The sequence below is a fragment of the Triturus cristatus genome, chromosome 12 (assembly GCF_964204655.1).
Source record: "Triturus cristatus chromosome 12, aTriCri1.1, whole genome shotgun sequence".
In the NCBI taxonomy this organism is placed as follows: Eukaryota; Metazoa; Chordata; class Amphibia; order Caudata; family Salamandridae; genus Triturus; species Triturus cristatus.
In genome coordinates, this window is record NC_140595.1 from 196,585,505 (window position 1) to 196,598,334 (window position 12,830).

At 50.1% G+C, this 12,830-nt stretch overlaps 1 protein-coding gene across 4 annotated transcripts in view; it reads left to right on the top strand.

Annotated features, from left to right (window-relative positions):
- The window catches only part of VAC14 (VAC14 component of PIKFYVE complex), a 1,500,963-nt gene that overhangs the window by 511,007 nt on the left and 977,126 nt on the right, over positions 1 to 12,830 (top strand). For all 4 annotated transcript variants that reach the window (XM_085639779.1, XM_085639781.1, XM_085639778.1 and 1 more), the window contains exon 11: positions 5,264 to 5,324. In XM_085639779.1, the coding sequence (XP_085495905.1) occupies positions 5,264 to 5,324 (61 nt within the window). The remainder of the gene's footprint in view (positions 1 to 5,263; positions 5,325 to 12,830) is intronic.

Sequence of the window (12,830 nt, forward strand, 5' to 3'; positions counted from 1 at the left end):
TTTACTGGCTATAGTTTGGGGTAGAGTTTCATTGGTCTCAAGCACTGGCGCCATGGCTCAAAAGTGACTATTCCCCTCAGGGGCCAAAGCAACCATGCCTCAAACCAACCTTGACCACCAGGGCGTGCTTCCTAATCCTGGTCAGCACGTGTGAAGGCCAATCATCACTGAACTTGTCAGTATCATCCCAGGATGCCAGAGCACACAGCTTTTACCTTGTGAGCACCTTTATTTATTTTATTTCAAGAGTTTTATATAGCGCGGACAAGACCACAGGGGGTAACCAAGTGCTTTACCGAAAGGTAGTTACAGGGGTACAAGAAATATAAACAACATTAGCACAGGACGGCCCAGAAAAGGACAACATCGGACACAACAGTTAAACATTTTAAAAGGAGGGAAGAGTAAGAGAGCAAACCCTAGGGTGAGACTGAAGGACTGACCAAAGATTCTTCCAGCAGAACCCTTTGACTTTCTTAATAAGGAAGCAAAAGTTAATATCACAGCCGAACAGGACAGGACAAAACTAAATGACAATAACAATCATTGCTGTTCACTCGAGACAAGGGTAATGTAGCGCGTTCTCGGGTGGGCTGTGGGACTAGGCCAGAAATGTCTTCATCAGAATCTGTTTGACTTCCCTTTTGAAGGAGGTAGTGGAATTATTCAGTCGTAATTCCAGTGATAAGGAGTTCCACATTCTAGGTGCAATACCTGAAAATGCTTGATTGTACGTTTTCTTTTTATGGAATTTCTGTGGTTTAAGTAGGAAGGTGCTGGAGCCCCTAGAGGATCTGGGGCCTCCTGAGAGCTCAACTTTTTGTGCAAGATATAGTGGGGTGTTGAAGTGTAGAGCTTTGTGGGTCATGCAGGCAATGTTTAGATTTATCCTTGCTTCATACGGGAGCCAATTAAGAACTTTTAGCTCAGGCGAGATGTGATGATAAAGTTTGGAGCCTGGGATGAGCCTTGCAGCGGAATTGAGAGAGGCCTTAAGTGGAGCCATCTTCGCTCTTGGAAGTCCACAAAGGGTTTCACTACCATAATCCATCTTAGAGATCACTAATGCTTGCACCGCAGTTTTGAGGTCGTTTGTGGGGAAGGAACGGTTTTATTTTCCTTAGGATGCTCAACTGGAAATTTGCTCCTTTGGTGAGAGCACTAATGTGATTCTGCATGTTCAAATGTCTGTGAAGTAATATTCTGAGTGAGGTCGTAGAGTCAATGATGTTTGGAGTGCAATTGAGGGCTGTCAGTTGGTCCACCCATTTTGCAATGACTGGGAACTGTTTGTCAGGGGCGATGAGGAGGAATTCAGTTTTGCGAGCATTCAATTTCAGCTGATTGAGTGTCAGCCATCTTTGCGTTTCCTGAAGAACTGAATTTAGAGATCTGATATCCTCTGGGGAGGAGATTTTCAGGTACAGTTGTGTGTTGTAGGCATACATGTGATAATGGATGTTGGGCACTTTCAGGATTTCCGTTAGAGGTTCCATGAACAGGTTGAAGAGAGTGGGTGAAAGAGTGGACGACCCCTGCGGTACTCCCGGAGTGAGTGGGGAGGGGTTGGACAGGGACTGATTAACCTGTAACCTTTGGGATCTATTGTGTAGAAAAGATGAAAACCAGTTAAGCACCGTCCCTGATAACCCCATCCTGTGCTCCAGTAGACCGATGACGGTATCATGTTTGACTGTGTCAAACCCAGGCGAAAGGTCAAGTAGACCAAAAGGTATGACTCATGTTGGTCCAGCATCTGTAGTGCATCATCCGCAATGTGCATAAGAGCAGATTCCGTGCTATGATTTTTGCCTGAGACAGGATTGGAATTTGTCAAGAAGTTGGAATTGTTCAATATGATTGCATAGTTGGGTGTGAACGCATTTCTCAAGGAGTTTTGCCAGTGTAGGAATAGTGGAGATTGGACAAAATTGTGAAGATTAGTCTGGTCAGCCGTTTTTTTAGGATGGGGGTGACCTGTCCATTCTTTAGGCAGTCTGGGATTGACCCTAGAAGCAGAGAGGCATTAACTATCTTCGTCCAGAGAGGGAGTATGGATGAACTGATGTCCTTGAAGTAGTTCGTAGGTACTGGTCACTGAAATGTTGGAAGGTTTCAGAGTAGCCAGAGTTTTTCGATGGTGCTCTCATCAACCGTTTGGAATAGGCTCCAAGAGACATTGTTTTTGGGCGGGAGAACCAGACGTTGAGGGGGCACAACCAGCTCAGAGGATACAAAGGTAGCAGGTAGATTCTCACGGGCTGCCTATAGTTCCTGTTCAATCTTTGTTTATTTATCACAGACGAAGGAAGCAAACTCCTTACAGTTTGGCTGCTGACATGGTCCTGCGGAATGCAGAATGGGTGGGTTTTTAGATTGAAGCTTGATGAGTTCAAAAAGCTTTTTGGGACGATTTCTTGCTTGATCTAGTTGTTCTCTGAAGTAGCTAGCTTTAGAGCTTCTGATGCATTTGTTATGAGTTTCTGAGAGATCTCAGATGAGTAATATGGTACACGGAGGGCAAGGTTCTCCAGATACGTTCTGCTAGTCTTAGATTTCTTCTCTCAGTATTTAGGTTCCCGTTGTACCAAGGTTTGGAGATTTTGGAGGGTATTCTTTTCAGTTATAGTAGTGCCATAGCGTCTAGTATGTTGGCCATCGAGTGTTTGTAGTGATCTATGAGGTCATCGACAACAATCATGTCCGGGGGAGGAGGTAAGATGCTGTCTGTGCGGGAGGACAGATCATATAGGTTAATATTTCTCAAATTTCTTTGCCAGATTCTAGGCATAAGGTATTCTTGTCCATAAGGTACTTTAAGGTTCTCAGACTCTTCTTGAAATAAAGGTTCATGCTGGTAAATCAAAGTCAGCGAGTCAAGTGAAGGCCGACCTGCTTCTTCCGCTGCAAAAATCTCTAGGTCTCAACTCACTATGTATGATGAATGACGCAATTTATACCAAGGGAACCCTGGCATATATATCTGTAACCTCACCATTTCTGGACAGTGACTTTGGAAAAGTTTGATTTGAGGAATTTGTAGATGGCGCATACCAAGATCTAAGGTTAGAAACCTTTCACTGATATCAATGTGGGCACTAGACTAGAAAGAGTAACCAGAGTATAGTGTGAAAAGGTGTATGTTGAAGTAAATATGTAATAGCTTTCTGTGGTATACAGACGTAGATGAAGCTGCTGGAAACAGTTACCCATAGAAGTTCAGGGGCCCATCACTGATGGAGATGCAAACCTGCATCAGAATGTATCACTAGACGCCAGTGTCGGTCTCCATTGGGACTGATCACTGAGATGACCTACAAATCTCGATTCCCTTTTAATCGTAACACGATGCTGCCAGATACTGTGCGACATTTATTTTTAATACGTGTACTTTTAATGTGCATATTTGGCTTTCCTCAATGTTTGCATTTTTTCTTATTCCCATAATACTTAACATTTACTTGATCTCTTCCCATTTTGCCTTTTAATTTTAAGGCGGGGACCGCCTCCTTTCCCCTTAATCTACCGCTTTGCTTTTTTTATTTTAAAGCAAACTGTTCCATTACACTATACGTTTACATTAGTGTTACCTTCATCCTTTTTTTGGTGTCAAATCTGCATTGATCGCAACTTAAATATGATATATTAATTCATCAGAAATTAATATACCAGACGTAACTTGTGTCATAGGATAAACATCAACGGTGCAAGAAACTAGCTTCCTAAGTCTATTTTTTAATTATATCTTGTATATATCTATTTTGTGTAAAATGTATTTCCCCTCCCTCTTTCTATGGTCGATTTTTCTTAAAATGTTCGTACTTAAAAGCTTCCAGAAATTTCCGAATGTGTCCTTTCAACTTGTGAGCAATGGTTTGCGCAGTGCAAATACATCTAACTTGTCTCCAGTATCGTACATGATTCTGAACATTTTATGTTCTATAAAAGCAAGGCCTAGGGGGCTATTTCACATACGTGATCTAGGGCCACCTGTATCAAAGTATTTGGCATTCGCAACCAGTGCGAATTGCTAAATCTCCTGTTTGCGAATGGCCTTCCTGAGTGTATAAAAGGCTTTGGCATTCGCAATATAGGTCATTGCAATTTTTTGCGGTTACCTAAGTTGCGAGTGCAAATAGGGAGTCACAATTTGCGAAACCCTAATGCACATGTAAGAAGCCTTTCCTAAATGCGAACTGTGCATTTAGGAAACACTATTACCATCAACTTCAAGTTGATGGTAACAAGCTGCAAACTTTGAAAAATGCACAAAACTGCATTTTTTAAAGTGGCATGTACCGCACTTGCCCATAAGGCATGTGTGTGCCTTACATTTGCACTTTTGTTGAGGGGCGCTTCAGGGGGGCCTTAGGCCCCCGGGCACCCTTGCCTTTGAATTACCTAATTTGTGATTACCAATTAAGTTATCGCAATTTGAGTAATGCCAGACCATTCGCACCTATGGGCCTTGAGGCCATGGGAACGAATGGAGTCGCAATTACAAATAGCGGTTGCCTAATTGCGTTCGCAATTTTTAAGAAATCGCTCTTTCCTGTCTGTTTTGTTACATCGCGTTTTGCGATTACCAAATAGCAATTTCTTAATCGCTATTTGGTCATTGTAAAATGCCATTTTCAGGCATGTGGCCCCTAGTATCTTAGTCCAAAATCGAGTTAACTGTTGGACCTGTTATGTGTACAAACTCCCCCATCAACGTACATCAAAAGTGCAGGTTAACTCTCAGCGGGTCAACAAAGAACGCTTAAGTACATAATCTGAAAGCAAAAAAAAAAACAAAAGGCATTAACAAAATGACCATGTCATGATCCTGGAATGTTTTCCTTTAGACTGTGCCTCCAGAAAGCCTTACAAAGATTTCCCCTATTTGGAGAAACCACGAAATCCCATTCCCAGTCATTTACTATCTTTGGCAAATAATCTTGCAAGTATTTAGTCGCCAGTGGGGAATTTAAATCCTTGGTGGTCAGTGTCCATCCTCTTGTTCTTGGATGAAATGTCTTTGCGTCCAGTTACTGTGTTTGTTTTGCTCAGTTAGCTCAGGTTGCGATTAAGAGAAGAAAAGATGAACATATTACCAGGCTGCAGGCAGAGCTCTGTGGGCGAGTGAATGTTGTAATAGGCGAGGACGAAATTGTCACTTGTAGGAGGATAATTGCTCACAGAGTAAATATAGTTATCAATTCAGGACATTATCAGAGCCCTGAACCCTGTGTATTTATTCTCTTCCTCCTTGTCTCAATAGGTGGTCTGAGCACTTCCAGCGATGCCAGCTTTGCCAACATGAGTGTTTTTGCTAAAGGCGGGTAAGAAGAGTTGCCACCGTGAGATAATTGGCCACTGTCTTTATCTTGTTATGTTATGTTGAAGGCTCTATATATTGTTCAGCATGCGCTGCAGGAAGATTAGCCCCTAACGATGGGTTTGGCCTTCAACGCATGTCTGCATGTTTGTATCTTTAATTAGGTTGTGCTGTTTTGTTTTGAGGATTGAGGCCTCAACCGGTTTGGTGTGGGTTTCTTAAACCTATAGTTTATAGTTCCTATGTGGCCCTCTGTTTTCTTTTTGGCTGTATATGTGTTCCCAAACTTGAAGGCACCAGTTTTTAAAATAACTGAAAAAAAGTGTTATGAAATGAAATTCCCCTTTTGTTTTAATTAATTTTAGACTGCTGCCTAAAAGTATTTGCAGAGAGTTTTTTTACGCTCTACTTTTGAATGAAATTACCAGTTTGTTGTTATGTGTTGAAAACAAACCAGCACGATATTGAAAAATGTTCGATATGTGAATTGCATTATTACCCACTACTGGCCGCTGGGTGTCGCTGCAGCTCTGTTCTTTGGTGATGCGCGATTCTCTTGAAGAGATGGCGGTACTGTGAAAACCATTGATTCTCGAGATGCTTTTTAATTTTATTCATGTGCACCAGAGAGCAGACAGCTAAAAACGAAACCAAGCCTTCCAAAAGGAGGTTGCCTCGACGCCGACGGCCTTTCAAATAGTAGATGGATTTGGACAGTGCTCGCTGGTCGGGTAATGTTATATTTCCACTGCCAGTTACACTGAATGATTGCCCACTTTGTTGTGCTTGTGCTCGCCATATGCTGTAAGTCATATTCGCGTTCACAAGTGTAGCATCATTATATATTTATAGACAAGTACACATGTTTTTTAAAGTATAGCTAATTCAGTTGTGGTGCATGGTTCACTTTCAAGCAATAGTACAGAGCAAGATACACGGGAGAGAGCCAGCAAGAGCAGAAAGAGAGGGTTACTTACGCTTGTATATTCGAGCAGCATGTAGTTCATGACAAGCGGAGGTGGAAGGATACACTCAGGCAGCCAATAGGGTTAGTTGAGAGACGAGTATTCCACTGGACTGAGCCAAGACTTGATTGACAAGCATCGTGCCAATGACTAGAAGATCTTGGAGAAGAAAGCCAAAGTGACGGGCCCAACGCCCACTCCATATATATTGCAAGCATCTGAAAGAAACACGTTAGTTAGATTCCTCACCTTAGAATATCCCCAGGCGTCAGACTGGATCCGGAAGATTTTTCGTCAGCAATACCCCTTGCGCGTCGCTAGGCGTCGTCTGCGGCTCCGCGTCCGTCGTCGGCGTCGTGCGCCGGGATGACGTCGTCGGAGTACTTAGACGCCGCCCTCGCGCGCTGACGTCAGTTCTTCTTTTTTTCCGCGCCAGTAAGCGCAGATCCGGGAGAGCTACCCCTTTTAGTCTTTTTTGACTAACTTTTTTTGATCATTTTTGATCCCTGTCTGTCGACATCTGGTGCCGGTAGGATGCCTGGGTTCAAGGCTTGTGAAGACTGTCATCGACTGATGTCGGTGACCGATCACCACCGCCGGTGCCTCTATTGCTTAGGCCTCGACCACGACGCGGAGTCGTGCAACGACTGCCAGGCCCTGACTTCGAAGGCTAGGCGGGAGCGGTCCCGCAAGCTTCTCGAGCTTCGCCACTCGGCTCCGCGTCGTGCGCGATCCCGGTCCAGGAGGAGGTCCAAGGATCGCTCGCGGAGCCCTAGCCGACGCCACCATCGATCGTCGGGCTCCAAGTCGTCGGGTAAGTCCAAGCACTCAAAGAAGTCCAAGAGGCGACATCGCTCTTCGGACTCCCCTCGCCGGTCGCGCGACTCGGCCGAGGGTCCAAGTGGTTCCACCCCCGCGGCTCCGGCGGAGCCGCAGGTGCCGCGTCCGCCCCCATACCTTCCGGTCCCTGGGGCTGACGCGGCGCCGGCGGAGATCAGCGCCTTCCTCTCGGCCATGAGGAGCCTGGCCCCGCCGTCGACGCCCGCTGGCGCGCCTTCGGGCCCCGCGGGCTCGACTGGGCGACCTCGCGTGCCGGCGGCTCCGGCCCCGGCGCCGTCGACGACTCCGGTCTCGACGCCGCAGGTCCCCGCGGGGCCCATGCCTGGGCCCCAGTCGACGCCGGTTGACCTTGTCACTCCTCCACCGGCGCCGACGCCTGAACCACCGACGCCGTCACCGGCGCCGCCGACGCCGACGCCTGTGACGCCGACGCCCCAGTTTAGCCCTCATCCGGACCCGACGCCGGCACGGCGTCCGCCGACGCCGCATCCGACGCCGCTAGAGACCTACCATCTCTACAGTCCGGTTCCGATCATTCCTCCTGTTTATCAGGAATCGGAAGAAGGGGGCGACTGGGAGGGGTTCGAGGACCCTCTGGCTGTTCAGTCACAGCTTTCTCAGGACTGGGCAGATGAACTGGGGGAGGCCAGCGGGCTGGACACCTCGCCAGACGCTGGATTCACTTCTCCTCCGACCGTGGCTTCGGAGGAGGGTGCAGCATTTTCTGTGGTGCTGCGCAAGGCGGCTGAGGCCCTTGGGCTCGAGTTGCCTGCCGTGGCTGTGAGGACCAACATCCTCACTGAGGTGCTTCAAACCTCAGCAAGCTCCACTGAGCCTCTGCTGCCGTTTAACGAGGCCCTCACTGACGTTCTGCAGGGCACCTGGTCCAAGCCCTCCACAGTTCCTCCTGTGGATAGGAACGTTGCCAGGCGCCACCGCCCTGCTCCGGGCGACCCCAGCTTCCTGTCCCAACACCCCACCCCCGAGAGTCTGGTTATCCAGGCCTCTACTTCCCAATCCTCCTTCCCGACCGCTCCGCCGGACCGGGATTCCAAGAGACTCGAGCAGTTTGGCAAGAAACTGTTCTCGTCCCTTAGTTTGGGCCTGCGGTCCTTAAATACCGCCTGTCTCTTGGACCGTTATTCCCATTCCCTGTGGGATACGGTGGAGGACGTGCTGCCCCTGTGTCCGGAGGAGGTCCGGCCACGTCTTTCCCAGGCTCTGGCCGATGGGAGGGATGCAGCACGGCACGCCATAAGATGTGGGCTTGACACCACGGACTCGCTAGGTCGGGCGATTTCCACCACGGTGGCGCTCCGCCGCCACGCCTGGATGCGGTCCACGTCATTTTCCGGGGATGTCCAGAACACCCTCATGGACATGCCCTTTGATGGCACTCGCCTGTTTGGTGAGAAGGCGGACAGTGCGCTGAACCGCTTTAAGGACTCCCGGGCTACGGCCAAGTCCTTGGGCCTCTCGGCTCCGCGGGCGCACACCTCCGCTTTTCGCCCCTTTCGTGGCCAAGGAAGGGGCGCCTCCTCACGTCCGCAGAGCCACCAGCCGCAGAACCAACCTGCGCGCGGTCGCGGACGTGGCTTCCGCCGTGGCGGAAATGGAGGCCGACGTGGTCAGCCCACATCCACCCCGGCAGCATCCGCCTCAAAGCCTTCCTAGTCCGAGCTTTCAGGCCCATACCACGCCAGTGGGCGGCAGAGTTCGCCATCACCTGCTCCACTGGCGGTCCATAACATCGGACAGGTGGGTGCTGCAAATCGTCCGAAGGGGCTACTCCCTCCCCTTCGAGACGACCCCTCCAGCCATGCCACCACAGCACCACCGTATCTCGGGGGATCATTTGGATCTTCTCCGCGAGGAAGTTTCGGCTCTCTTGGCCAAGGGGGCCGTCGAGCGCGTTCCGAGTCCAGAAGTAGGTCGTGGTTGTTATTCCCACTACTTTCTGGTTCCCAAGAAGGGCAAGGGGGGCCTGCGCCCTATCTTGGACCTCCGGAACGTCAATGCCTTCCTCCGAAAGGAAAGGTTCAAGATGCTAACGTTGGCTCAGGTTTTAGCTGCCCTAGACCCTGGAGACTGGATGGTAGCGTTGGACTTGCAGGACGCTTATTTCCACATCCCCGTCCTGCCGGCCCACCGGCGTTACCTGCGGTTCACGGTGGGCCAAGAGCACTTTCAGTTTACCGTGCTCCCCTTCGGCCTCACCAGTGCCCCTCGGGTGTTCACGAAAGTGATGGCGGTGGTCGCAGCTCATCTGCGCAGATCAGGGGTCCCAGTCTTCCCCTATCTCGACGACTGGTTGTTGAAGGCGGGCTCGCCCCAGGCAGTCGTCTCCCACCTCCAGACTACGGCGGATCTCCTGCATTTGCTGGGGTTTTCCATCAACGTGCCGAAGTCACACTTGAGTCCCTCTCAGAAGCTCCTCTTCATCGGAGCGGTTCTCGATTCGGCGCAGTTCCGGGTCCATCCACCGGAACAGCGGGTCCGGGATATACAGGCCCTGATTCCCATCTTTCGGCCTCTATCCCGGGTTTCGGTCAGGCTAGTGTTGCGGCTTCTGGGGCTGATGGCCTCCTGCATCCTACTAGTGCATCACGCCAGGCGGCGCATGCGGGCTCTGCAGTGGGACCTGAAGTTTCAGTGGGCCCAGCATCACGGCAACCTGTCCGACCATGTCTTGATCTCGGAGGGCACTGCACAGCAGTTGCAGTGGTGGCTCACGGACCGCGAGTGGGTCAAGGGCAAGAGCCTCTCCCTTCCCCAACCGGAGCATGTCGTAGTGACGGATGCGTCCCTCCTGGGTTGGGGTGGCCATATGGGAGAGGCGGAGATCAGAGGCCTCTGGTCTCCGGCGGAGTCTCGTCTCCACATCAACCTGTTGGAGTTGAGAGCGATCCGGCTTGCACTGAAAGCCTTCCTTCCCTCTGTCAGGGGAAGTGTCGTGCAGGTGTTCACGGACAACACCACCGCCATGTGGTACTGCAACAAACAGGGCGGGGTGGGGTCGTGGACCCTTTGTCAGGAGGCTCTGCGCCTCTGGACATGGCTGGAACACCAGGGCGTCACCCTGGTGGTTCAACATCTGGCGGGCTCTCTGAACGCCAGAGCAGACGAACTCAGCCGCCAGTGCATGATGGATCACGAATGGCGTCTGAACTCCGAAGTGGTGCAAGGCCTCTTTCAGCAGTGGGGAGAGCCTTGGTTAGATCTATTCGCCACCGACGAGAACGCGCAATGTCAGCAGTTCTGCGCGTTGGAATTTCCAAGGCGGCACTCGCTCGGCGACGCTTTTCGTCACGAGTGGAGTTGCGGTCTGTTGTACGCCTTTCCGCCTATACCACTTCTGCCCAGAGTGCTGAAGAAGATCAGGCGCGACCGGGCCCAAGTCATCTTGGTGGCTCCGGATTGGGCACGAAGATACTGGTATCCCGAGCTACTCAGTCTGTTGACCGATCCCCCGATACGTCTGCCCCTTCGGGAGGATCTTCTGTCGCAGCAGCAGGGGACGGTCCTCCACCCGAACCTGTCCAGCCTCCACCTCCATGCGTGGAGATTGAGCGGCGGCAGTTGATGCCATTTGACTTGCCTCCTGAAGTCTGTGATATCATTCTGGCAGCCAGGCGTCCCTCCACAAAGTCGGTATACGCCTGCCGGTGGAACAAATTTGTGGCATGGTGCACAGCAAAGGCTGTGGATCCCCTTTCCGCCCCTCTTTCTGAGGTTCTCCTCTTCCTTCTTTCTCTGGCCCGGCAGGGCTCTGCCCTGGGCACCCTGAAAGGTTATCTTGCTGCCATCTCCGCCTTCTTGCGGCTTCCTGATCAGCCTTCTCTTTTCAGGTCCCCTGTGGTTACACGCTTTCTCAAAGGCATTACACACACGTTCCCTCCTGTCCCTTTTGTAATGCCTCAGTGGGACTTGAATCTGGTTTTGACATTCCTGATGTGCGCTCCCTTCGAGCCTCTTCACAATTGCCCTCTTCGTCTTCTAACTCTAAAGACTGCTTTTCTGGTAGCCATCACCTCGGCTAGACGGGTGAGTGAGCTCCAGGCTTTATCTTCAAAGCCTCCTTTTCTCTCTGTTCATCCGGACAAGGTTGTCCTTCGGCCTCGTCCCTCTTTTCTTCCTAAAGTGGTGACTCCATTTCACCTTGGGCAGTCTGTCACCTTGCCCACCTTCTTTCCGCCTCCGCATCCTTCCAAAGAGGAAGAGAGGCTCCACCGTCTGGACCCAAAACGTGCGCTCTCCTTCTATCTGGACCGCACAAAACAGTTCCGGGTGGACGACCAGCTTTTTGTTGGGTACGTGGGCGCTAAGAAGGGGAAAGCTGTGCACAAACGAACCATCTCTCGGTGGGTCGTTTTGTGTATAAAAATCTGCTATTCCTTGGCTAAAAAGGACCCTCCTGTTGGGCTGCGCGCCCATTCTACTCGGGCCACGGCGGCTACTACTGCCTTGGGACGGGGAGTCCCTTTGCAGGACATCTGTCAGGCGGCGACGTGGGCTTCTCTACACACGTTTGCCAGGCATTATTGCCTTGACAGCCAAGTCCGGAGGGATGGCTTCTTTGGCCGTTCTGTCCTCCAGGACTTTCTGGTGTGATCTTGGTTCGCAGACCCACCACCGGGGATGGTATTGCTTGGGTATCTATTCTAAGGTGAGGAATCTAACTAACGTGTTTCTTTCAGATGAACAAGTTACTAACCTTCGGTAACGATGTATCTGTAAGAAACATTAGTTAGTTAGATTCCTCACCGACCCTCCCATCCTCCCCGTTCTGCGAACTGACATCTAGGGTTAAGGTTGTCCTTTCAGGCCCCTAGATTTTATTTTTGGCACCAGTGTCGGTCTTTGCATGGCTCTGCGTTCCTGGCGCGGAAGGCTATGTACAAGAACTGACGTCAGCGCGCGAGGGCGGCGTCTAAGTACTCCGACGACGTCATCCCGGCGCACGACGCCGACGACGGACGCGGAGCCGCAGACGACGCCTAGCGACGCGCAAGGGGTATTGCTGACGAAAAATCTTCCGGATCCAGTCTGACGCCTGGGGATATTCTAAGGTGAGGAATCTAACTAACTAATGTTTCTTACAGATACATCGTTACCGAAGGTTAGTAACTTGTTCAATGGGTCGGGTTGACAGGTCTGCTGTCAGAACTCAGACTTAAACTAGCATTGCCAAAGTCAAGAGGTACTGCCTTTTGACTTGATCAAACCAGTCATTGACTTTGCCAGTGTTTTCTGAGGATGCCATGATTCCACATCAGCAAAAGTAAAAGGAATGCTTACTTGCCGATGCTAAATAGAATTGGCAAAAAAGGATGATAATGTATATGAATGCATGTGTCATAATGGTCGTCCACGTATGTGCCATGACGCTACGGCAGCCTAATTTGATGACCTAGATGCATGCAAGTGCATGCAGAACGATTACCATGCCATTTTATATTTGTTTTTTATTCACTGTCCCAAGATGGCAGATGGACTTTTAGAGCAGTAAATTAAAAAATGAATAAAATATATACAAAAGTGCTTTACAAGAAGGGAGTGGCTTGGAAGCAAATTGCAGTTGCCACACCCTCTAAAATAAATCACATCTAAAACAGTTTTCAAAAAGATTCAAATGGGGAGGAACAGGGGAGCAATCTGTAAATATATATGCCACAGAGAGAAAGGACTGAGGAGTTTTGGGGATT